At 43.7% G+C, this 23,682-nt stretch overlaps 1 protein-coding gene across 9 annotated transcripts in view; it reads left to right on the top strand.

Annotated features, from left to right (window-relative positions):
• GIGYF2 (GRB10 interacting GYF protein 2) overlaps nucleotides 1-23,682 on the top strand; it is a 156,720-nt gene that overhangs the window by 101,992 nt on the left and 31,046 nt on the right. For all 9 annotated transcript variants that reach the window (XM_043492790.1, XM_043492789.1, XM_043492788.1 and 6 more), the window contains 7 exons: nucleotides 728-887; nucleotides 4,084-4,250; nucleotides 4,674-4,765; nucleotides 6,676-6,783; nucleotides 7,438-7,538; nucleotides 8,071-8,171; nucleotides 8,838-8,999. In XM_043492790.1, the coding sequence (XP_043348725.1) occupies nucleotides 728-887; nucleotides 4,084-4,250; nucleotides 4,674-4,765; nucleotides 6,676-6,783; nucleotides 7,438-7,538; nucleotides 8,071-8,171; nucleotides 8,838-8,999 (891 nt within the window). The remainder of the gene's footprint in view (nucleotides 1-727; nucleotides 888-4,083; nucleotides 4,251-4,673; nucleotides 4,766-6,675; nucleotides 6,784-7,437; nucleotides 7,539-8,070; nucleotides 8,172-8,837; nucleotides 9,000-23,682) is intronic.

Genomic DNA, 23,682 nt, shown 5'->3' with positions numbered 1-23,682 from the left:
GATTTTTTTATCAATTTCCTAATATTTGAGGTGTTCCCTCAATTTATTCCTTTAGTAAATGTCATAAGTCAAGTCATAAATCTGGCAATCAGTAACCCCCTCTCACCAGTATAATCTCTTATTAGAGATTCTATTCAGTAATATATCATGAATTAAACAAAGTATCATAGCCTTCAAGTAACAAGTAGACTTTCTGTATGCCCAGATCATGTGATGGAGCATTTTAGAAATCATATAAGAAAGTTTCAGATATGCATGTTTTCCTTGTCATGTGTAAACTGCATTCTATAACAGCTGAATAAAAGGGATCATAGTGATTAGTAAGTAGTAGGTGAGGCTTCTCCCATGGTAGTATATCCATTTCTGTGTTCTGTTCCTGACTCTGTTGTTGGTTGTATGAGACCTGTTGGGCAAATCCCTTTATCTCTTTGCATCAGCTTATCCATATGTAAAATTGGGCACAATATCTAACTCACAGGGTTATTGTGAGACTTCAGTGTTTCTAAAGCCATTGGAGAGACTTGCACAGAGTTGTAGAGGTGTGGAGTGCATTATTAAAGGTGCAGTTCTCCAGTCTTGTAGCCCACCAAATATGTTTTTTGAGTTTTCTACTCCTGACATTTGTGATAGACACCAGGCTGTTTCGCGAGTTACATCTTATGCCATCATGTGAGTGCGCTAATTGTAATACAGTATTTTCTAACATGCGTCTTGCTCTCTACTGCAGCAGGCAGAGAAAATGGTGGCATATCTTCAGGACAGTGCATTGGATGATGAGAGACTAGCAGCAAAACTTCAAGAGCACAGAGCAAAGGGTTCCTCCATGCCATTACTCCATGAAGCCATGCAGAAGTGGTATTACAAGGATCCGCAAGGAGAAATTCAGGGTAGGTCTGTGCCCTTTCCACTTCCTCTTTTGCTTCACAGAACTGTTAAGAGAAGTTCACAACAAATTTATTCAACCCCAAAAATGTACCAAAAGAGAGCTGTGCTACTGTGTAGGGAGAAGAGCCATTGGTGCAGGGGTTTCACAGTTATAGTGAGAGAGATTTAGAAGAGGTATCCCTTTACCCAGTGCATCCCATGTCCTGTAGACTGCCTTTTGGCTTATTAGACTCTTCTATAAGTTTAAGTTAGAACAAATCTTAAATTGTCTTGTTACGTGTCAGTAGCTAATCATGGAACCGAAAATCTATAGACCCTTGCATGTTTAGCTATCAATATTGGAAAATACTCAGTAGACTTGCTGTGACACACAAAAGAGAGGTTTCCTGTCATCAATGTCCCCAGCTGAAAGTGAGTTAAGATAGCTTCCGTCATCTATATATTGAAGATATAGAAACAATGTCATTAAGCTAGAAATATTGTGTAAGTACTTTATTTTCCAAAAGATAAATGGGGATGTGAAAGCTGCACTTGATCTAAATTGATCATCGTATTTGAGGTGGAAAAATAAGTTCACAGTAGAAGCAATCTCTGTAAGGAACTTACTGATATCAGTAGATTCTAAATTTAACACACCAGCACATAATCCAGTTGGGAGAATCATCCCATTTACCTGCATTTCTGCTATCTCATGTGATGCTTCAAGTCTGAGTCTTTACCAAAATAAGACTGAGGCTGGGGGCGCTCCCATGGGAGTTGGAAATAGGCATTTGACTATTGTAGAACACCTATGTATTGGAGACCTCTTGAGGAAAACAGTTCATACAGGGCACTAAACCACCATAATCTTCCTGCAATAGCAGGGATTTCTGGTAAGGATGTAAATAGCATTTTTTAAAAAAAAAAAAGTACAAGTTTAAACTGTTAAAATTTTACCAGTTAAACATTTAAACATTAAGGAGTTCACAAAATAAGCGGGGAACTAGTGGTATGGGGTGGGGTGGGGTGTGCTGCAGCACACCCATGTTTTACATGGGTCCCAGCTGGCAGGACTCTGGGTGCGGGCAGACAGCAGATTCTAAACATTAACCGAATACATTATCAATAAGACTGATGCTTATTGGTTAACTGGTTAACGTTTTGTATCCCTAGTTTCTGGTCAATGTAGAGAACAGCCACCTGTTTTGAATACTGAAGGCGCAACACCTGAAAGTAATTCTAGACACAGCCAAAGATCATGTCTTAATTTCCAATGACATGCAACTGAAAATTGCTGACTTGATTCAAAAGTCAGCTACATCCTAGTCAATAGTAAGCTGCTTAATGCAGCTCCAGGACATGCTAGTATTGTGTGGGCAAACTCTCCAGTGGTCCCGTATCAACAAGGCTGTTAAAGATTTCTACTCCCTTTCTTACTTTGTCTCATTCTGTGCCACTGCAACCTTTGTCAATAGTTATACCAAAGGCATATCAATAATTGGTCATGTCTCAGAGGCTTGCAATATGTACAGAGTTGTTTAGTTAATTCTCCCTTCCAGGGATCCCAGCCACTGTTATGAACATCCTATTGTACAGGCTATTAGTATGCAAAGGTCTAGAGAGGGAGAAGCACATTCTTACCTGAGAATCTTTATATATCTAGCAATTCTGTCCTGTCAAGATTACATTGGAAAAGCTATAGAATAATTAGTTTATTCTCTGAAGTTCAGTCAAATGCCTAAGTAAGTAGTTAACCTAATTTATTGTGTGCAATTTTGCGAACTATCTACTTTGGGTAGATTTTCCAAGAGTGGTCTTTGCATGGCCCACCTCAGAGGTATTGCTTGCCTTCAAGCTTCTAGGGGTGATAGGAAACACATCTGTGAAGTTTCTGGACATAAAGGGTATAGGAAAGGAATTTCCCAGGTGAGCTTAATATTTTTTTCCTTTACATTTGCTAATATAGTAGAGCCTAGAGGCAACAATCTCTTAATTTGTGCTTGACGCTGTACATACAACGAAATACCAGTCCCTAACCCAAAGAGCTTGCACTCTAAGCAAAGAGTGAATATATTCTCTAAAAATGCCAATTGCACAGGGGTCTCATTCCTGGGTCTGAGGTCAAAATGGGAAGAGTTCCCCTGTTTCTAAAGGTGTTTAGATTGATGAGGTCCATGATAGTGGAGCAGAGTGCAACTCAGGCCCCTGCTTGAACGTTGCTTGCTACCCACTGCCATGCGTACTTGTTGCCCTCTGAATGATTCGGAGTTCCTCCTTGACTGAAGTTGGAAAAAGAGCTCCTGTGGGAGGCTCTGCCATACTGGATATTGGAATCTGGTGAAGAGCTGGACCATTGAGTATAATTCATTGTTGTTTGGATTTGGCCTATAAAAAAGAACACTGCCCAGCTTTTCAGGTGTTTTTCTTTTGAGATATCCCTCATGGTTCTTGCTCTACAGGAGAGAGAATCCTCCACAAAAGGGAAAATTACTTAGTCTGTAATTCTGCTTCTCTGAAGACATCCTCTTGCAGGATTCTTACTAACCCTCTGTTCTTTCTTCACATTGGAGGTTACCATTTTTCAGGTGTATTTCTCTGCATGTTTTTGATCTGATGTTGGCTATCTTTAATGGCTTTGTGAGAGTTTGTCTCCATTGTGTTTGAAAGAAGTGACTGAAATATTCAGTGGATAGCATTTATACTGAGTAGGGGGGGAAAGTGTAGCTTCCAGTGGGTGTGGTCCTGCCTCTTTACATCATTACTTTCAAAAATAAAATAGTCTTCAGATCTGAGGGAATTCTGACAATCTTCTGCTAGGAAGCTAAAACACAGGAGCAAGAATCTTACAAAATATCTTCAGAGAAGCAGAATTACCAGGTAAGCAATTTTCCCTTTCCTCCACCTTGCTGCTACTAAAATATTATCCCAAAGTGTGTAAATTATACAAAAAATGATGTACAAATTGCACCATATAAATCGTACACGGTACCTTAATTGTCAGAAGTGCTGAATTAACTCTGTTATTTGAAGGAACAGAACTAGGATCTGGAATAAATGTGCAGTCCATAAGTCATTCAGAACAATAGAGCAAGGTGAACTTTGAAGGTGTGAGCCACTGACATTTAGATATTGTATCTATTTTAAGTGTTCCATACTCTTGGTTCCCTACACAGTGGACTTGACTTTTGTGTCTTCGTGTATTGGTTGGTGATATTGCAGGTCCCTTCAGTAACCAGGAGATGGCAGAGTGGTTCCAGGCTGGGTATTTCACTATGTCCCTGTTAGTAAAGAGAGCATGCGATGAGAGTTTCCAGCCACTTGGAGACATCATGAAAATGTGGGGCAGAGTTCCTTTCACTCCAGGTCCAGCACCACCTCCACATCTGGTAAGCACTTGACAATCATCACAAGTCAAACAATGATTTTTTTTTTTTAAATGAGAAATGTTATTCTTTGAGTACTGTCATAAATCCTTGATCTTAGAAGTTCATGTGCTCTCAGCATCAAGTTTGGAACCCTCTGGAAAACAGCAGCTCTTTGAGGAGAGGGGAGGGATCACTGCTTTCACTTAATTTTAGCATATACTTATGTCTTTTGTTACATCGAGGCATTAGGGCTTAGTCCTGATGTCTGATAAAAGCTGTGATACTGCATGATTTTTTGCATGGTCAGAAGTTTTGATCAAAAGGCATTCTGATCTTTACAAATTGTTGGGTGTACCATTTGTCCTTCTTTCCATCACCTGTTGAGAGCAATATTAGAACTTGTAAATATTCACACAGTTAATAGTGGCTTATTCCCAAACACAGGGCGAGATGGACCAGGAGCGACTAACTAGACAACAAGAACTTACGGCCCTATACCAAATGCAGCACCTCCAGTACCAGCAGTTTTTGATACAGTAAGATCAACAATCTGAGATCTCCTAGTGGCTGTGTTCTGCTCTGCAGTTTTAATAAGCCTGGTTCAGCTTCTGGACATTGTTTCCCTCAGGCAGTAGGGCTGAGAATGCTGCAACTCCAACAGCAGTGGCCTTTCAACATAGAGCTAGCTAGCTACCTCTGGCACACTTTACAGTGTCTTATTTCTTAAGCAGTACATAATTACTCTGGCGATACGTGCGCACACTCTCTCGTGGACGCTTGCTCTCTCTGTATGGTGGTGTGTGTGTAGTATATATAAAATAATGCTATATAGATAGCAACTTGCCAGATCATAATAAATCCTGACCCTCTTTGCAAATTGTGTTCTGGGGATTTGGAGTTGGGTAGGACAGAACATCTTTGGTGTTATGAGGAACATAGAAAACCCCATGCAGAACCTTCTTGTGCTCTGTTGACTCGTTTCTTGGAGATGCGGGGAACTATTGAAGACTGTAGCGTGATATCAGTTTTTGCCCAGTGAGGTGAGAATTGGAGTCCCTGGGGTCTGGCCCATTTCTAACAGATTGTATGGGAGGAGGCTATAATAAAGAAAGCAATTAAAGATCGGATAGCTTTTTTGATTGTGTTAAAGATGTATGCCATTTTCATGATCTTTGAATGATGGCTGTTAATATAGATTCATAGATACTAAGGTCAGAAGGTCTGATCATCTAATCCGACCTCCTGCACAGCGCAGGCCACAGAATCTCACCCACCCACTCCTATGAAAAACCTCACCCATGTCTGAGCTATTGAAGTCCTTAAATCATGGTTCAAAGACTTCAAGGAGCAGAGAAGCCTCCCTCAAGTCAACCATGCCCCATGCTACAGAGGAAGGCGAAAAACCTCCAGGGCCTCTCCAATCTGCCCTGGAGGAAAATTCCTTCCCGACCCCAAATATGGCAATCAGCTAAACCCTGAGCATATGGGCAAGATTCACCAGCCAGATACTACAGAAAATTCTTTCCTGGGTAACTCAGATCCCATCCATCTAATATCCCATCTCAGGGGATTAGGCCTATTTACCCTGAATATTTAAAGATCAATTACTTACCAAAATCCCATTATCCCATCATACCATCTCCTCCATAAACTTACCAAGTAGAATCTTAAAACCAGATAGATCTTTTGCCCCCACTGCTTCCCTTGGAAGGCTAGTCCAAAACTTCACTCCTCTGCTGATTAAAAACCTTCGTCTGATTTCAAGTCTAAACTTCCTGGTGGCCAGTTTATACCCATTTGTTCTTGTGTCCACATTGGTGCTGAGCTGAAATAATTCCTCTCCTTCTCCTGTATTTATCCCTCTGATATAGAGAGCAATATAGAGAGCAATCATATCTCCCCTTATCCTTCTTTTAGTTAGGCTAAACAAGCCAAGCTCCTTGAGTCTCCTTTCATAAGAAGACTCAAGGAGCCTTCTTGAGCAATATAGGATTGCTAAAGTCAAGAGGTCTATCATTGTAATAGGAATGTGGACATGACTAGATATTTTACAGCTAGCTGGACAATTACAAAAGTAGGGTCAGCATATGAATTATCTTTGTATCAATTTTGGGAAAGCGAAGTGCAGAAAGAGGTAGGAATGATACAAAGTATAGAATTTGCAAATTGGAACAGAATAGTCAGATTGCATGGTTGGAAGTGAGAGGGAGAAAATTTTGTTCTGCCCACATAGGCCAGTTTACTTTGTTTTTTATACCCTAACTCTTCTCAGATCCCATTTTGTGATGTCCTTCAGGAATCAGTGTGAGTACATATAGATTGGTTTATTGGATTAGTGGGAATTAGACTGGGTGGAGACTGAGGATAATGTGGGACTTCCACAAACTGGATGTTATACAGTTCAATAGTGAACAAATTCCATTGACTCTCTGCTTCTCTTTTGAAGACAACAGTATGCACAGGTGTTGGCACAGCAGCAAAAAGCAGCCCTCTCATCCCAGCAGCAGCAGCAACTGGCTGTCCTCTTACAACAGTTCCAGGCCCTGAAGATGAGGTGAGTTTTCAGACCTTGACTGATTACTGTCCATGTTAGGCTGTGGTTGTTAGTGTGATGTTCTCCTTTTGTCTACATGTGTCTGTTTCAGGATTACTTGGTCATATCTAGGGTTGTGCGTTCAACTTTTTTCTAGGTAGTGTAGGTGTGAACTATTTAAAAAAAACGAAACAAAAAACTGGATATTGAATACCTTTTTGTCCATGGCTTCTGTTTGGGAGAGAACTTATGAAAATGAGAAGATTCTTCCAGTTGAAGTCCTGGCTTGGCACTGTTGTGGGGAAAATTGTCACCAAAGTCCTGATCAGCATTGGTAAAAGACTGTTATGAGGACACACAGTGTGCTGATATTTAACTAGCAGAGGCAGGTCAATTCTGTAATTTCAGATGCCATTGAAAAAGGTAGCCTGTGAACTACTGCTTGTAGTATCATACTGGGAGACTAACCCAGCATTTGACGGAACAGTCTTCATACAAGAGAGAACTTTCTGCGTAGTACCGTCAGCATCAGGTTTTTTTCTTAAATAAAGGCTTGTAGGGAGAGGAATGAAGGAAAATGCAATGACATGTTACAGAACTAAAAATTTCCATTGTGTGTTCAGACTAGACTTGCCTTTAGAAGTGGCATGTTGAATCTTCTTGTTTGTATTACAGAATATCTGAACAGAACCTGATGCCGTCTGTAACTAGGTCTGTGTCAGTTCCAGATGCTAGCTCAATTTGGGAGCTTCAGTCAACAGCCTCACAGCCCACAGGTAAGAGACTTCTTCTAGGAAAGTCCCTAAGTCCAGAATCAGAACCTTACTTTTAAACTATTGCATCTCTTTTTGACACTTGCAGGAAGTGAGATAGATCAGTGTTTGGGTATGGCAGCTTCCATTAGAAATTAAAAAGCAGGTCTTCAACTCACCTCATACTAGAGTATAAATTCCATTTTGAATGGCTAAGGAGGGCAAGGAGATAAAGCTGTGCAAAGAGATGTAAAAATGTAGCAAACTTCATTTTGTCCAGGATTTGGTGGTAAAGCCTACACCCATCACCTTGGTGCTTCTGTGCCTCCCAGAAAAGTGTTGGAGTGATGAAGCCTTGCTCCCTGGGGTAGTAAGGAAGTGTGGCCTCTTACTGAACATAATTATAAGAGTGCAGCACACCATTATGTTTTCAGTATTTGTAATGTAGTAATAACCAGAATACACAAGACTTCCCTCTGTAGTTGGCTTCTGCTAGTCTGCTTACTGTTGCTTGTGAATATTAATTATCCTGTTGTCTCTTTTCTTTGCTTTCCAGTCTGGGAAGGAAGCAGTGTCTGGGATCTCCCCATTGATACTGCAGCTCAGGGACCTGCTCTAGAACAACTTCAGCAGCTTGAGAAGGCCAAAGTTGCGAAGGTTAGAGACTATCATGCATCTTGGAAAAAATGAGTTACACTGTAGAAGGACCCTGTTGATGTTCTAAACTAATAGTTATATTTTTATACGTGTAAATAAAAATTTCCCAGACATCTCTCTAGGGTCTTAAAATGGGATTATTTTGATTGTTGGGTCAAACCTAAACATTCAAATTAAATTCCCCCCTTTGCAGTCAGAAGTGGGTAGGAGCAGTAACTGTCAGACCTCACTGCTACTCTTAATCCCAACCTCTTCTTGCATAAATCAGTTTACGGAATAGTGAGTGCTAATTGTTGGGGCCATTCACAGATATTCTAGAACCTTTTTGAGTCATGGTACAAAATGGTGTAGGAAGTACCATTTGGGGATAAGTTCATAGCAACTCTTCATAGCCTCTTAATTCAGGAATAGTTTTAAGGAGTGGCATAGGAGAACAGATTTGGAGAACAAAAAGTTGTGGTAGACCCCCAAGAACTCGCTGTAAAGCATGTTATAGGAACTCAGATCTAGCCAGGTGATTCCCAGGTGGTGTCATCAACAAAAAATGGTGTTGATGCATCATCTTTTAAGATACTGTAGTCTCAGAAGGAATCACTTTAAAGAATGGTGTAGGAGTGCTTTACCTATTCTAGTCTTGTATCTAATTGTAGTTTTATATAATTGTAGCTAGAGCAGGAGAGGAGAGAAGTGGAAATAAGGGCCAAACGAGAAGAGGAGGAGAGAAAAAGACAGGAGGAACTTCGAAGACAACAAGAGGAGCTTCTTAGGAGGCAACAGGAGGAAGAGAGGAAACGACGAGAAGAGGAGGAGCTGGCGCGAAGAAAGCAGGTGGATTTTTTTCAACACAGTTTAAAACTAAATCCGTGTCAGTATTACTGCAGTTCTGTAGGAAAACCCACCTCCAAAATCTTGTGCAGTCTGATCTATCTCTAGAAAGGGTGTGTGAAGACCGTATAAGAAGTATTTTTACCATGGGTATGTTGCTGAAATATATTTCCTTTTCAGTACTCCGTCTTAGCATGAGAAACTTGCCAGAGATTTCAGAACTGGGTTTTTGTGTCTCTGACTGTTCCAGTTCAAATTGGGTTCTGCTTTTGTTCACGAGTTAGGTAGGTTTATTCTGTGTAGGATTATGTAGTGATTCTCCAAAATGGCTCATAATTAGGGTGTCTGAATTTAGATTTTAATTGATTACAGTACAGTATATACTACTGTAATGAGGAAAGTATATAATATACCTTCCTCATTACAGTATATACAAGGAGGAAACCCCAATCAACCTGATTTTTGGACATCTACATAAAACTCAAAAAAATGCTAATTTCGTTTAGGGGGTTGATTTTTTTAATAAACATAAAAAAAAGACACCCCTAATTATAATTTTATGTTACATCGATACTCACCTTGTCATAGTTGAATTCCCATGCTGGGGATTAGAAATGTGTACGGTTTACCACTGCTGTCGTATTCACTTTTCTTCACAGAATATTGACATCCCTGTTAGTTTACAAATGACTTTACATGAGCTAGTGAATTTATTTTCACAAAATCAGAGTCCAGCTGTACTTTACTAGTTTTGTTAATGAATTAAATAAGAAAATGAATAAAATGTCACATTTTAAATTTACCCAACGCTGCCACAGAGTACACAGGCCTTGGTGATAAAGATTATTGGCCAATCCCTTGTAATTGTGAGGGTGAAAAGTTTCCTTTGGAAAAATAACACTGGGGCACATTGGATTCTATTGGATTAGGTATAGTACTGGGGTTTGGAGACATGGGTTCTGTTTGTTGTTCTGATCTGTGTGATGTTGGGTAAGTCAGTTAACTTCTCTGTGCATTTTGTTTTCTCCTCTATAAATCAGGACGTTTTTCCTACTTCACCTGGAGGCTGCAGTGATTAGTCAACATGTTTTACAGTGCTTTAATTTTAATTAGTATTATTACCCAAGCAAAAATCTGCATTGAACTGGAGCTGAGAAGATTAAATTTTTGGAAAGTGTCTCAATTTTTGCAGTTCATATAAACAAAAACAAAACTTTGGAAAGCCTAGAAATCCCAAATATAGTTTTTACATTCCAAAAAGGCATTGTAAGGTATGGAAATACAATGTGAAGGTTACTCAAACAAGCTTTACGCTTCCCCTGAATGACTACTAATCTTCCATCTTCCACCTTTCCTTATTTCTACTTTGTCATGTATGCTCTTTTTAGGCTTTTTTCCTAATTTAGATGAATTTCATTTCATGAATTTTCATTTCTTCTTCGAGTGATTGCTCATGTGTATTCCACAATAGGTGTGCATGCTTGCCATGTGCACCGGTGCTGGAAGTTTTTCCCCTAGCAGTACCCATAAGGGGAGCACCCCAGCGACCCCTGGAGTGGTGCCTCCATGGCGCGGTACAAGAGGAGCTGCGTGCTCCCCCCATCCTCAGTTTCTTCTTGCCACCGGTGAAGGTGCATTGGAACTGCTCTGCTCCAGCTTTGCTGTAGCTTGTCCCCAGAACTTTTCGTTCATTCAGTGCTAGTACCTGTAGTTAGTTAGTTTTGTTACAGTTCATTTAGTTAGAGTACCCGGGCTGGAGCATGCTCCGCGCCCCAGGTTTTAAGGCGTATAACACTTGTAGGCGATCTATGCCAAGGAGTGATCCACACGCAGACTGTTGACGCTGTTTGGGTGAGACTCATATCGGTGATTGTTGCAAGACTTGCAAGTCGTTTAAACCTCAGACTAAGAGAGAAAGAGACATTAGGCTCCGGGCCATTCTCATGGAGTCAACGCTGACCCCGGCTCCAGCATGCTGCTCCGAGTTGGCACCACAGCATCAGTGCACAGCGATCTCCTAGTCCCTTCAACTGGTTGGCACCGCTCCCCATCTATGGGGCATAAGAAGGCTAAGAAAGTGCCTTCTTTGCAGCGGCACCGAGGTAAACAAGGGGCAGAGACTAGAGCCATGTTGGGCAGTCCTCAGTCCCTTCCGGCCTCTAGGCCTCCGACTTGCGTTGAGCGGAGTAGCCCGGCTGCATTGGACCGGGGCCTTCCTGGATGTCCAGATGCCTTCCATGCCGGAAGCCTTGCAGGCGTCCAGAGATATCATGACCATGCTGCTACCAGGAACGCCGCTGGTGTCGGCCCACCGCTCCAGAGGCAAGCCACCGCTGGGTTCTCCACAGTCACCCCCGCATGGCACTGGTCTCAGTCGCGGGAACGTTCCTGATGCCGTTCTCCATCCAGCAACCATTTGGGGGGCCGTCCACGTGGCTCATCCTCTACTCGCACCAGACTGTCTGGTTGGGTACCATCCGACTGGGACTCCCAGCATCACTCCATGCCATGGAGTGATTACCGATGGGACTGAGGCAGACGTTGTCAGGGGCCCTCGTCTCGCAGGGGTTACTGCAGCCAGTCGCGGCGTGGATGTCATTGCCATTCCTGCTTGGAATCCCGCTCCAAGTCTCCGCCAAGGGACAGTCTCCGCAGCCCGGGGCATAGATCGCTGACACCGCGCCATCGCGGGTCCGCCTGTTGGAGCAGATCTCAGAGCAGCAGCTACAGGCGGTATTGGTCCTCCGCATCAAGATCACGGTCCTGTGGGTGACGTCGCTCCCAGCATCGCCCTTCCTCCCAGTCCTGTGACAGTGGCAGGTTGTTCGTCAGCCCAGTCTTCACTCGTAGTCACCCTTCCATGGGCCAGGCTGAACAGCCAGGGCCATCGGGGCCACAGCACGTGCAGTGGCACCGGGCCCAGTGGCTAGCACAGTGGTACCAGTGGGCATCGTGGCCTCCAACGCAGCCCCCGGTGGGGGTCCGCTTGGTAGCCGGAGCCTCAGAGGCACCATCAGCCTCTCTCTCAGGCCCCTGAGGAGAGGGTCAGTGGGACGTATGTCCTCAGCACCGTGCCTGGAGACCGACCTAGTGCTGGTCCCTCCAGTGCCAGCAGATACCCAGAGCACCGTACCGGCTTCCTCACCTTCCCCGGATGAGGCGATAGTGGCCCTGCCCCCCTCCATCCCACGGGGGGACTTTAGGGCCCATCAAGAACTTTTAAAACGGGCAGCATCAAGCCTTCCAGGCAGAGGAGCTGGAGGAACCCTTGGACTCCCTATTCAATGTACTGTCATCTTCAGCACCAGGCAGGGTGGCTTTACCTCTCCATGAGGGGAGGGGAAGATTTCAAATGCCCTGTAGCAAACACCAGCTTCCCTGGCTCCCATTTCGAAGAAGGCGAAATGCAAGTACTTTCTACCTGCCAAGGGGCATGAGTACCTCTACACCCACCCCGCGCCAAACTCCCTGGTGGTCGAGTCGGTCAACCACAGGGAGCGGCAGGGCCAACCAGCCCCCAGTCCGAAAAATAAAGACTCAAGGAGGCTGGACTCTTTTGGCAGAAAGGTTTATTCATCCTCGAGTTTCCAGTTGCAGGTGGCAAACTAACAGGCTCTCCTGGGCAGTACAAATTCAACTTGTGGGGTTCACTTCCCAAATTTGAGGACTCCCTCCAGGAGTGCGATTAAAAAAAAAGTTCAAGGCGCTGGTGGAGGAGGGTGCAGCTGCTGCCAGGGGCATCCCTGCAGGCGGCGTCAGGTGCAGCGGACACGGCAGCTTGATCCATGGCCTCGGAGGTGTCCATGAGAAGGGCGTCATGGCTCCTGCTGTCCGGGCTGTCCAGTGAGGCACAGTCAGTCATGCAGGATCTTCCGTTTGACAGCAAGTTTCCATTTGTGGAACAAATGGATACAAAGCTGCATGGCATGAAGGACTCCTGCAGACCCTGGGCTTTTATGTTCCGGCTCCGGCCAAAACTAAGTTCAAGCCGCAGCAGGCCCCGCTCTGGCTGCCCAGCCTAAGTACGAGGCTGCCCATAAAAAGTCGAGAGACTATAAGAAGCGCCCTCAGCGGCAGTCTCGGCTTGCCCCGCAACCTGGGTCCTCCAAGGGCAAGCAGGTGGGGAAAAGGCCATATTGATGGGACGCTGGGGGGCACCCTGACAGTTCCCAAAGGGGATCCCCCCTCAATAAAGCTTCCCTTCTGTAATCGGTTGTGTGCTTTCCTCCCAGAGTGGTTGCGACGAACCTCGGACTGTTGGATCCTCAACACGATCTCCCAGGGCTACATGCTGCAATTTGTTTTGCCTCCACCCAACCATCTTCCACCCCCATTCCTTCTGGGGGATCCTTTGCACAAAGCCCTGCGAGTGGTGGAAATGGTGCCCGAGGAGTTCAGAGGAAGGGGCTCTACTCCCGCTCGTTCCTTATCCCAAAGGCCAAAGGGGGACTTGGGCCCATCCTGGACCTACGTGATCTAAACCAGTTTATGGTCAAACTCAAGTTCTGCATGGTCTCCCTAGTCTTCATCATCCCCTCCCTGGATCAAGGGGATTGGTATGCCATCCTGGATCTGCAGGACGCATATTTCCACCTCCACATATTCGAGGGGCTCAGACACTTCCTCTGTTTCCTGGTGGGACAGAATCATTACCAATTTACGGTCCTCCCGTTTGGCCTATCCACTACCCCAGAGGTGTTCACAAGATGTATGTCGGTGGTAGCGGCCTACCTCAGGCACTGGGGCGGGGGGGCGGTCCAGATCTTTCCCTACCTGGACGATTGGCTGGTCAAGGGCAGCTTCTGGTCGCAGGTGCAGGATCATGTGATGCTTCTACTGTCCACGTGTGCTACCTTGGGCCTGTTAATAAACAACACCAAGTCCATGTTGGTCTCGGTCCAGCGCATAGCGTTTATCGGGGCGCTCCTGGACGCCTCGTTGGCCACGGCTCCCTCCCACTGGACAGATTCGAGACCCTAAAGGGGCTCAGTGACACGGTCATGAAGTTCCCTGTGACAACGGCCAGACCATGCCTCCAGCTCCTGGGTCACATGTCGGCGTACATGTATGTAGTCGCCACGCCAGGCTCTGAATGAGGTCCCCTCCAGCTTTGGCTGGCCTCGGAGTTCTCCCAGGTCAGGGACAGGATGGACAAGGTTCTCACTGTGCCTGACCCGGTGATCGCCTTCCCTTCGGTGGTGGTCCATCCTGAACAACATGCTCCAAGGGGTCCCTTTCTGGGTCCCGTCATTGGAGCTGGTGTCCGATGCGTCGGACCTGGGTTGGGGGGCTAACGTGGGGACTATTCACACCCAAGAGCTTTGGTCTGCCCCAGAGCTATCCCTACACATAAATGTCAAGGAACTCAGGGCGGTGCATCCTGGTATTCATGGCCTTCCACTCGCACTTACAGGGCAAGGTGGTCAGGGTCCTCACAGACAGTATAGCCTCCATGTTCTATATCAACAGGCAAGGCGGGACCTGATCCTCCGCCATCTACCGCGAAGCCCTCAGATGTGAGACTTCCGCATAGCCCACAACATCTCCTTGAGGGCCTTCCACGTGCTGGATGCCCGTAACATGTGGGTAGATCGCTTGAGCAGAGACTTCTCCCAGCACGAGTGGTCTCTCCACCCGGAAGTGGTTCACCAGCTCTTCCGAGTGTGGGGAACTCCCTAAGAGGACCTGTTCGCGACAAGACAGAACGGGTGCTGCCCCCAGTTCTGCTCCGGTGGGTGGTCTGGGAAGGGGCGCTATCTCCGATGCCTTCCTCCTGTCCTGGTCAGACCAGTTTCTCTATGCCTTCCCCCCCGTTCCCTCTCGTCAGCAGAGTCCCAGAAAAAGTAAAAATGGATAAGGCACGGGTCCTTCTGATTGCCCCGGCATGGCCCTGGCAGCATTGGTACGGCACCCTCATGGGCCTGGCAATGGCTCCGCTGCAGACCTGCTCTCCCAGGACTGGGGCCGCCTCCTCTATCCCAACCTCATGGCTCTCCACCTCATGGTGTGGGTGCTCAGTGACTAGGCGGGGAGGAGTGGACGTGTTAGGAGGGGGTCTAGTGTGTCCTCCTGGAAAGTAGGCGGCCCTCCACACACCACGCCTACTTGGCAAAGTGGTCCCGGTTCTTCAGATAGGCCGCCGAGCAGGGTGTTTCCCCAGTGCCCCCTCTCTCTCCCTCCCCGCTTCCCCCCCCCCCCCCGATCCAGCTTATCCTGGACTACCTCCTTCACCTTCAAGTCCAGGGCCTGGTGCTCTCGTTTGTCAAGGTGCACCTGGTGGCCCTATCGGCCTTCCATCTGCCGGTGCAGGGATACACGGTGTTCTCCCATGCTATGACTGGACGATTCCTTAAGGGATTGGACCGTCTTTTTCCATATGCTAGGCCCCCTGTCCCACCATGGGACCTGAACTTGGTGTTATCCCGTCTCACGGGGCCCCCGTTCAAACCTCTGACCATGTGCTCCTGGTCTCGCCTCTCGTGGAAGGTGGCCTTCCTGGTTGCTATCACATTGTCCAGGAGGGTCTCGGAACTCAGGACTCTGGCCTCTGAACTCTCATACATGGTTTTTCATAAGGATAAGGTTCAGCTTCGCCTACACCCCGCGTTCCTCCCTAAGGTGGTCTCCATCTATCACTTGGGCCAAGACGTTTTCCTCCCTATCCTCTGCCCCAAGCTGCACGCATCCAGTGAGGAGTGCCTTCTCCACACGCTCGTGCGTAGGGTCCTGGCCTTCGACCTAGAACGGATTAAGCCATTCAGGAAGTCCTCTCAACTCTTTGTTCTCTCAGCTGAACGCATGCGGGGTTGATAGATTTCCACCCAGCGCCTCTCCCACTGGATCCTCTCTTGCATTCACACCTGTTATGATCTGGTGGGTATTCCCCCACCACCAATTGTGAAGGCATACTTGACTCGAGCCCAGGCCTCGTTGGCTGCCTTTGTGGCCCACGTCCCTATCCAGGATATTTGTAGGGTCGCCATTGGTCTTCGGTTCACATGTTTACCTCGCACTATGCAATTGTGTGCCAAACCAGGGATGACGCCAGGTTTGGCCGGATCATACGCCGTCCCGGGGATCTGTGAACTCCTCCCACCTCCAACAGATATAGCTTGGAATCACCTGTTGTAGAATACACATGAGCAATCACTCAAAGAAGAAAACAGTTACCTTTTCTGTAACTGGTGTTCTTCGAGATGTGTTGCTCATGTCTATTCCACATCCTGCCCTCCTTCCCCTCTGTCGGAGTTGTCTGGCAAGAAGGAACTGAGGCTGGGGGGAGCACGCAGCTCCTCTTATACGGCGCCATGGAGGTGCCACTCCAGGGGTTGCTGGGGTGCTCCTCCTACGGGTACTGCTAGGAGAAAAACTTCCAGCACCAGTGCACATGGCAAGCACGCATACCTATTGTGGAATAGACGTGAGCAACACATCTCGAAGAACACCAGTTACGGAAAAGGTAACTGTGTTTTTCCTAAGGGCTGAAAGAAGTCCATAGCATATGCCTGCAGACATCAAATATTTGGAAAGTCCATTGTATTTGTGGAGTATAGTAAACTTGGACTACAGATCATTGGGTTTTTACATGTCTTCACTACTAACTGATCCTTCAAAACCGCACTGAGTGCTTGTCTACACACTGGGGTAATGTGCTCTATATGGGTGTGATTTCTAAATTGTCCTAACGTATTGCACATTAATTGGTCCATCTAAACCCTGCTAGTGTGCACTAAAGGTTCGCTAGTGTGCTTTAATGTAGTACTCTTTCAAACAGCACTATGTTCAAATGCATCAACAGGGTCTATGTGGGCCAATTAATGTACAGCATGTTAATGCTCTTTAGCATTCACACCCCACAGAGCACATTATCGCACTGCATAGACAAGCCCTAACTTTTGTTTTGTAAATTAAGATTGAGAATAGCATATTTGTATCCATAGACACATTAGATATCTTGAAGAGAAGATGTTGTATCTAACTGGTCATGGTGATTCTGTAATTAGCAATTCTTATGGGAACAGTGGGGTGTGGTTGTCCGTGGTTAAGACTACTTTTGCATCAGGACGGGTAAAGAAAGATTTTGTTGTTTGTTGTTGATTGTGGAAACAGTATAGGTTCTGTCTAAAGCCTTATTGCTTAATGGCAAATATTTGCCATTTCAGTCAGGTAGGGGCCAGAACTAACAGACCTGTTTTAGAAATGTATTCAGAAAGACTACCTGGATTTAATCTTCAACCCTCTGCCCTTACCTTATCTAATAAAATTCATTCCTCACAAATCCTTCAAGAATTCAGTCATTCTTAGCAACATCTCACAAGTTCTGAGATCTAAGTCAGTGACCCCTTAATCACTTTCCCAGTGCATCTGGGGTAGCTGTTTGAGATATTTTATACTTCAAAAGCAGACAGGGTTGAAAAATTGATCAGTGAGTCTTGATACTCTATGGCAGGGATTGGTAACCTTTGGCCCACGGCCGGGCAGATTTGTTTACTTGCTGCGTCCACAGGTTCGGCCAATCGCAGCTCCCACTGGCTGTGGTTAGCCACTCCAGGCCAACGGGGGCTGCGGGAAGCAGCGTGGGCTGAGGGATGTGCTGGCCACCGCTTCCCGCAGCCCTCATTGGCCTGGAGCGGCTAACCACAGCCAGTGGGAGCTGCAATCAGCTGAACCTGTGGATGCAGCAGGTAAACAAACCTGCCTGGCCTGCCAGGGGCCTTATCCCAGCGGGCCGCGTGCCAAAGGTTGCCGATCACTGCCCTATGGAAAGCTTCCTTTTTTAAATCAAGAAATCTCCTCGCATCTTCCATGGAGCGATTTTATAAAGCATTTTCAGAAAAGCCCATTAATTCCTACTGCATACCAAACTGGTGTGATCCTTGTGTCAAAGGGCAAGTATGTGAAAATAAGGATTCTTGCCCATCAGATGTTTCACAGTCCTGCTGGCCAGACTTGAAGAGAAGAAGTGGCAGCTGTTGAATATTCAAACTGCTGGGAGGTAGATTTGACAGCTGTGACTCCTGAACTGCGGTGGAGGGCGGCATAAAAAAGCAGACTTCCAGAAGCAGGGAGTGAGAAAAGTTCTTAGGAAGAAAGAAGAGCTCCTCTCTAGTTTCCTCTTGTCCTGGGAGATTCATTAATCATCCCCTGGCTAGTGGATAGGAATAACTGGAGAAATAACTGACATTGTTGCCATGGTGAGAATTGTCTTTTTTGCTTTGCTTTGGTCCATCTGGATCATTGGCTGAAAGAAGCAGCCTTGCATTTTGTTTCATTTCGATCTACAGCCAAGGAGCCTCCTTGTGACTATTTCATTTTCCTCTGTGAATGGAATACTTTGTTCCCTCCTTTTTGGGATCTAAATTAAAGAGGATGTGACTCTAACCACCTCTAGGTATCTAGTAGTCCAGTTACACTTCATTTTCTCTTGTCTAGGTTGACCATTCCAAAACTAGGTTTAACTCCTTTGTGCAGTTGAAGAAGCAGGACCATAACTGCCAATAGAAAAATGAGCCTTGCTAGAAGGGAAATGTCTAATATCAAAATTCTCTTTGGCTTGGTATTTCCCTTGATACCTGCAAACCAACCTTTTGCCCCAGTGGGACAACCAGGAGGAGAGCAGATCTCTGATCCTTTACAAGCATATTCTTAAATTCTTGGGAAATATCTGCTGGCAGAAGCCCCTCACAGACCACCTGTTGAACAGAATTACAATAGATGTGAGCTTTATCTGGGGAGCTCACATTGGAAACCTGTCATGTCAAGGGGGAGAGTCTCATTCTAGGATCTGCCTTTCCATCAACCTGTTGGAGCTTAGTGCAGAAGATGTGTAGATTCCTACAAAATGGATGCAGATTCCTACAAAGTGGACGCTTACGTTTAAACTTTTTTAAATAAGGAAGGGCTTGTCCCCTTCATTTTGAGAGGACAAGTAGTCTAAATCAGACTGAAAAATAGAGAACTTACCTATTCACTTGCATATTACCTGTAGCCATAAATCAATCTCAAGACTAAAACCACAAATTAACATCCATTTCTAAAAATGAACCTCAGCTTAATACTGAAGGCTTTTTCTTATGTTCTTCACACAAACCTCTCCAAATAGGCTTCAATACTCTTTATTGTCAGAGTAGACTTTTTTTTTAATGGTCCATCACTCTGGTAAGAGGAATCCATGATCTTGGTGTTTTTTCCATTTTAGAACTGTACTTTCAGCTCTTCTGAAAAGAGTAGCTTTTTCATGGATATGTTCAAGGTAAACCTCAAACTCTCAAGTCCTGGATTAGAGTGAAGGGCTTGGTATCTTTAAAAAGATCCCCCACATTATAGGAGATTTAAACTTTGCTGAAATTTATTTTTAAAGATTTAAAATCTAATTATGCACATAGCCTGTGTAAACTTATGCTCTTATTTCTGTTTCTTTTCCTCTCATTGAATCTCATCTTTGACTGTAAACTCTTTGTGGTAAAGACCTTGTCCTCCTCTGCATGTGTGCTCAGTGAATAGCACAAAGTTCCCTAATGCTTACTTAGATGCCTCTGAGCAATACAGTATACTCCAATGCAAGTAGTAATTCATGTCATGCTTACTCAGCTATTAAAAGTGATTGTGAGCTACCCAATATCTGTGAGCTTAAATGTCATACACAACTGGCAGCTTTTCTGGTGGCAGATTGCTTAAGCAGTGAACATCAGGTCGTAACAACATACTCATGATGAATTTAGAATAAGTTAAGATGATTCTGCTGATGCATCTTAAATTCCTACCAAATACATGTTTTGAAGTGGTGGTTAGTCAGTCAGTCATCTTCCCAGCCAAATACAGGCAGTATATTAGTGTTGCTAGTCTGTACAGGAAGGGTGAATATGGATGCTTAATCTCTTTAGCTCAAAATGGGATGGTGGGTTTTTTGGGTTTGGTTTTGTTTTTTTATTGTATATGAGAAATGAATAATCATAGTAGAAGATTGGTATGTAGAAGGGTTACGTTTCTGGTCTGTTCAGATAAGAAGGAAAACGTTGGTATAACTATCCCATAAAAGGTGTATGGTGCACTGGAAGATTTTCTGTGTGCAAGTCTCTGGACCATATACAGTAGGTAGGTGGTATAACATAAGGGCTTTTTGGCTCATGTTAGAATGTTATGTCTTCAAGGATGAGTAGTTGTAGGAGGATTTCTGGTTTAAAGGCTGGGGTGATGTTCAGGTTGGTTGTGAAACCTTGATTAAAAATTTTCTCCCTTCCAAATACTTGGTTTTTGTTATTTGACATTCAAATAAAACTGTATTATTGTGAACTATAACTCAATTTTTATGAAGTTTTTTTTTGTATTTTACCATTGTTAATGCATGTGATGTTTATGTAGATGGAATCACTTCAGTTTGTAATGGCGAGTAATTGGTAGCATAGTTGGGGACTGAATTCCTGTGGCTGGAAAATGCCAGGGTAGACTGTAGCACTCAAGCAGTACAGAATTTTCATACTAATTTTTTGTAATAAATAACTTTTCAGTTGTCCATTCTGTGTAATTCAGTATATCTCATGCACTCTAGTTCTAACTGTAGACCTCCTAGGCCAGATTATTTCCGACATATACAATGGCAGGAATGGTAAACTTTTGGAAACGAAATGCCAGTCACTTTCTGGCATTATCTCTGAAATGGCCAGTCATATCCACTTTGGCTTTGCACAGAAACTGTCACTTTTGGCAGGATATTACCAATATGGAATTTCACAGAAATTTTTTTTTTTTATTTGAAGGTGGACCGGGAGAGGTATCAAAATTGGTCTTATAATGGAAAGTGTCTTATGTTGATTATGAAGCTGTTACCATGGCTCCATAATTCTGAAAGTCAGGCAGAATTACGTTTTTAATCTTTTCACTGGAAAGAAAAATGTTACGTTCATACTTTTTAAAAAATCAACAGAATAACCAGGCTAATCTTGAAATCTGATTTCTATACTGGAAGAAATTCTGGTAACTAATGACAGACTAATCAAAGTTAATTAGCACAGATTTATAGAGGAGATAACGCTTAACAAATTAATTAAATTCTTTTGAGGAGGTGACAGAGCTGAGAAGGGTGAAGCTGTAGACTTATTCTGCATGGACTTCAGGAAGGCTTTTGATACAATACTGCATAAAAGACTAGTATATAAGGTTAGTAAGTATATTATTGATAGTGAACTCTAAATTCATTTTTATTATAAATTGATTTTATGAGATTAAAAGATACTAGTAAATAGTTGCAGTTTATGTAAGAGGGAATTCCATGGTAATCCAGTCTGTTTTTTCACTACATTGTACAACAGTAAGCTGGATCATAGATTAATGACCGGGATCATAGTTTCCCTGAACTATATCTAAAATTGTCCCCTTTTAAAGTCCTGTCTCCAGGGGATGAGATCCCAGGCAGATTGGGAGATCTGTAGACCTTGTCAGTGCCATCTTCAAGCTGTTTTCAGCATTGCAAGCATTAAAAATTTCAGGTATTTTTAGTGAACATTTTACAAAAACTGATCACTTTCCTGCTTCAATGGATTCTAGGTTAATCTAAAACTGAAAACCCTACATAAGTATTTTCTCTGGTGCTCTTAGTCTCATTTTAAATATTTGAAAGGAAACTTGCGCAGCAAGGTATGTACACTGGCGAGATTCATGAAATTGGGGTGGGACAAAAAGGATAGTGACAAGATCCATATAGAATGGAAAATGACTATTGGTACTTCCTCAGTATAGGGACAGCACAAATTAGAAGGAATAATCATGGCACTTCACATAATAGTTGGTGTGAACAAACCCTGGAATATTATGAACATTTTGGGGCACCATATTACTAGAAAAACATTTTAAAAAATTAAGATATAGAAGAGGTCAAAGTTGATAAACCATCTCTGGATTTAGAGTTTTGAAGTGAAATAAGGAAAATGTGGTTAGCTTTCCTTATAAAAAGAAGTTCAACCCTTAAAGCCAAGAGTCTAGTGTGGCTGAGGGCCACTAGAGAGAGAGTTTGATTGAAATAAAATTGTCATGCTTCTCAGCTCCTCATCACACCCCATCTATGACTAAAAATGTCGAAGGCCACATCAGCCATGTACCAGTTTAACAAAATAAGGTTTTTTTGTGTGATTTTTTTTTTTCTTTCTGGTTCTCTGCATCATATTTCCAGTGTGGAGGTGGTCTGTCAGAAAACAATTTGGTCAGTCACTGTTACTTGAACTGGCTGCATTGTTAGAGAATTGCTGCTACACTAAACTGTGTTTTTATTGGTGATGTAGAAAAATAAACATTTTCTCTCATCATGCTGCTTTAATTTATTTGAAATTCTGTGCCTTTTAAGGAAGTGGTTAGAAAGAACAAAGGATATAAGAGAAACAGATTTCTTCTTTATATTTTATTTTTACCTGCTAAGAGGTTTCTTTGGCAAGTAATTTTTTAAGACCAAACGTTTCCTTTTTTCAAGTGGAAAAATGCTTTCAGATAAGTTGGGATATTAGAAGTAGAGAGAACTCAAACTTTTTTCCAGGGTCATTGTTAAAACACTTGTGAAAGGTGGTTCTCTCTCAAAACACAAAAAACAAAACAAATGAACAAAACCCTGCTGAAAAGGGAGAAAAATGTGCTTAAAATCTGCTATCTCAATTTGAAATTTATCTGAGAGTAATTCTGTTGAAAGTATTAGAGAAGAGAAAAGGCGATATAGAGGCAAAGATAGAAAGAGTAGATAGGAAAACATACATGAGGGGAATAGGAAAGATTGATAAAGTTGGAAAAAACATTTGAGATCTGTCAGTATAGCTATGTAGAGAGAGGTATCTTTATATACTATGTATACCAGTAGTGTTTCTGATCATTTCATTCAAAGGCATTAAATGTGAGGAAGGATCAAAAGAAATCTCACTTGTTTCATGTTTCCAAAGACGGCATGTTTTAGAAGATTATGAAGAAAACTGAGACCAGTTGTCACTCTGTCACCTTTAACTTTCAGGTGTATAGTCCTGTCAATTTTACTGCTGTTACAGCCTGTATTGAGGCATGTGAGTCAAACAGCAGCTGGGGTAGATGGTATCGGAACCATTGTATAAAGGAGCTGGATTCCAACACAAAATAGTAAAGCCTGCAATATGTGTCATAGGTGATTTCTGACATCCGTGCTAAGGATTTGAGGTTCCAAATACTGTTGAACATGGCAGGGAAATCTTCATATGTGTTTGCTGAGCATGGAGTAGAGATGACTAGCTTGTAAACTTTTTCTCAGTAAGAGAGCTCAGCAACCAGACAAGGTAAATGTTGACTCTGTCGCTGTTTATGTTGGAATTTAGAGCTCCCATAGGTTAGCTACCAGTGATTATTTGTCCTCAAGTTGCTGTATGACTTGCCTCGTGTGCGTTGAGGGGAATAATTTACGATTTTTCCCCTCTGATTTCTTCCTTTCCAGTTTACCTTTTCTGCATTGTATTAAACGTCTCCTTGTGGTTAGGATCCTATTTTGATAATCAAAAACGTTGTGTAAGGATAAAAAATCAGTTTGCTCATTTCAGAGAGAAACACAGTTCACTGAGATAATGATCAGATTGAAAAATTGCATCCTTTACAGAGTGATAATACATAGAGAAATACACAGAATCGATTCTATGGACAAGACTGACTGTGAATCTAACTCTTCCTGTATTTAGTGCTTCATATCATG

Source organism: Dermochelys coriacea, chromosome 9, assembly GCF_009764565.3.
Source record: "Dermochelys coriacea isolate rDerCor1 chromosome 9, rDerCor1.pri.v4, whole genome shotgun sequence".
Taxonomy (NCBI): Eukaryota; Metazoa; Chordata; order Testudines; family Dermochelyidae; genus Dermochelys; species Dermochelys coriacea.
Note: the sequence above shows the minus strand (reverse complement) of the source record. Positions and strands in the feature narration are given on the sequence as shown.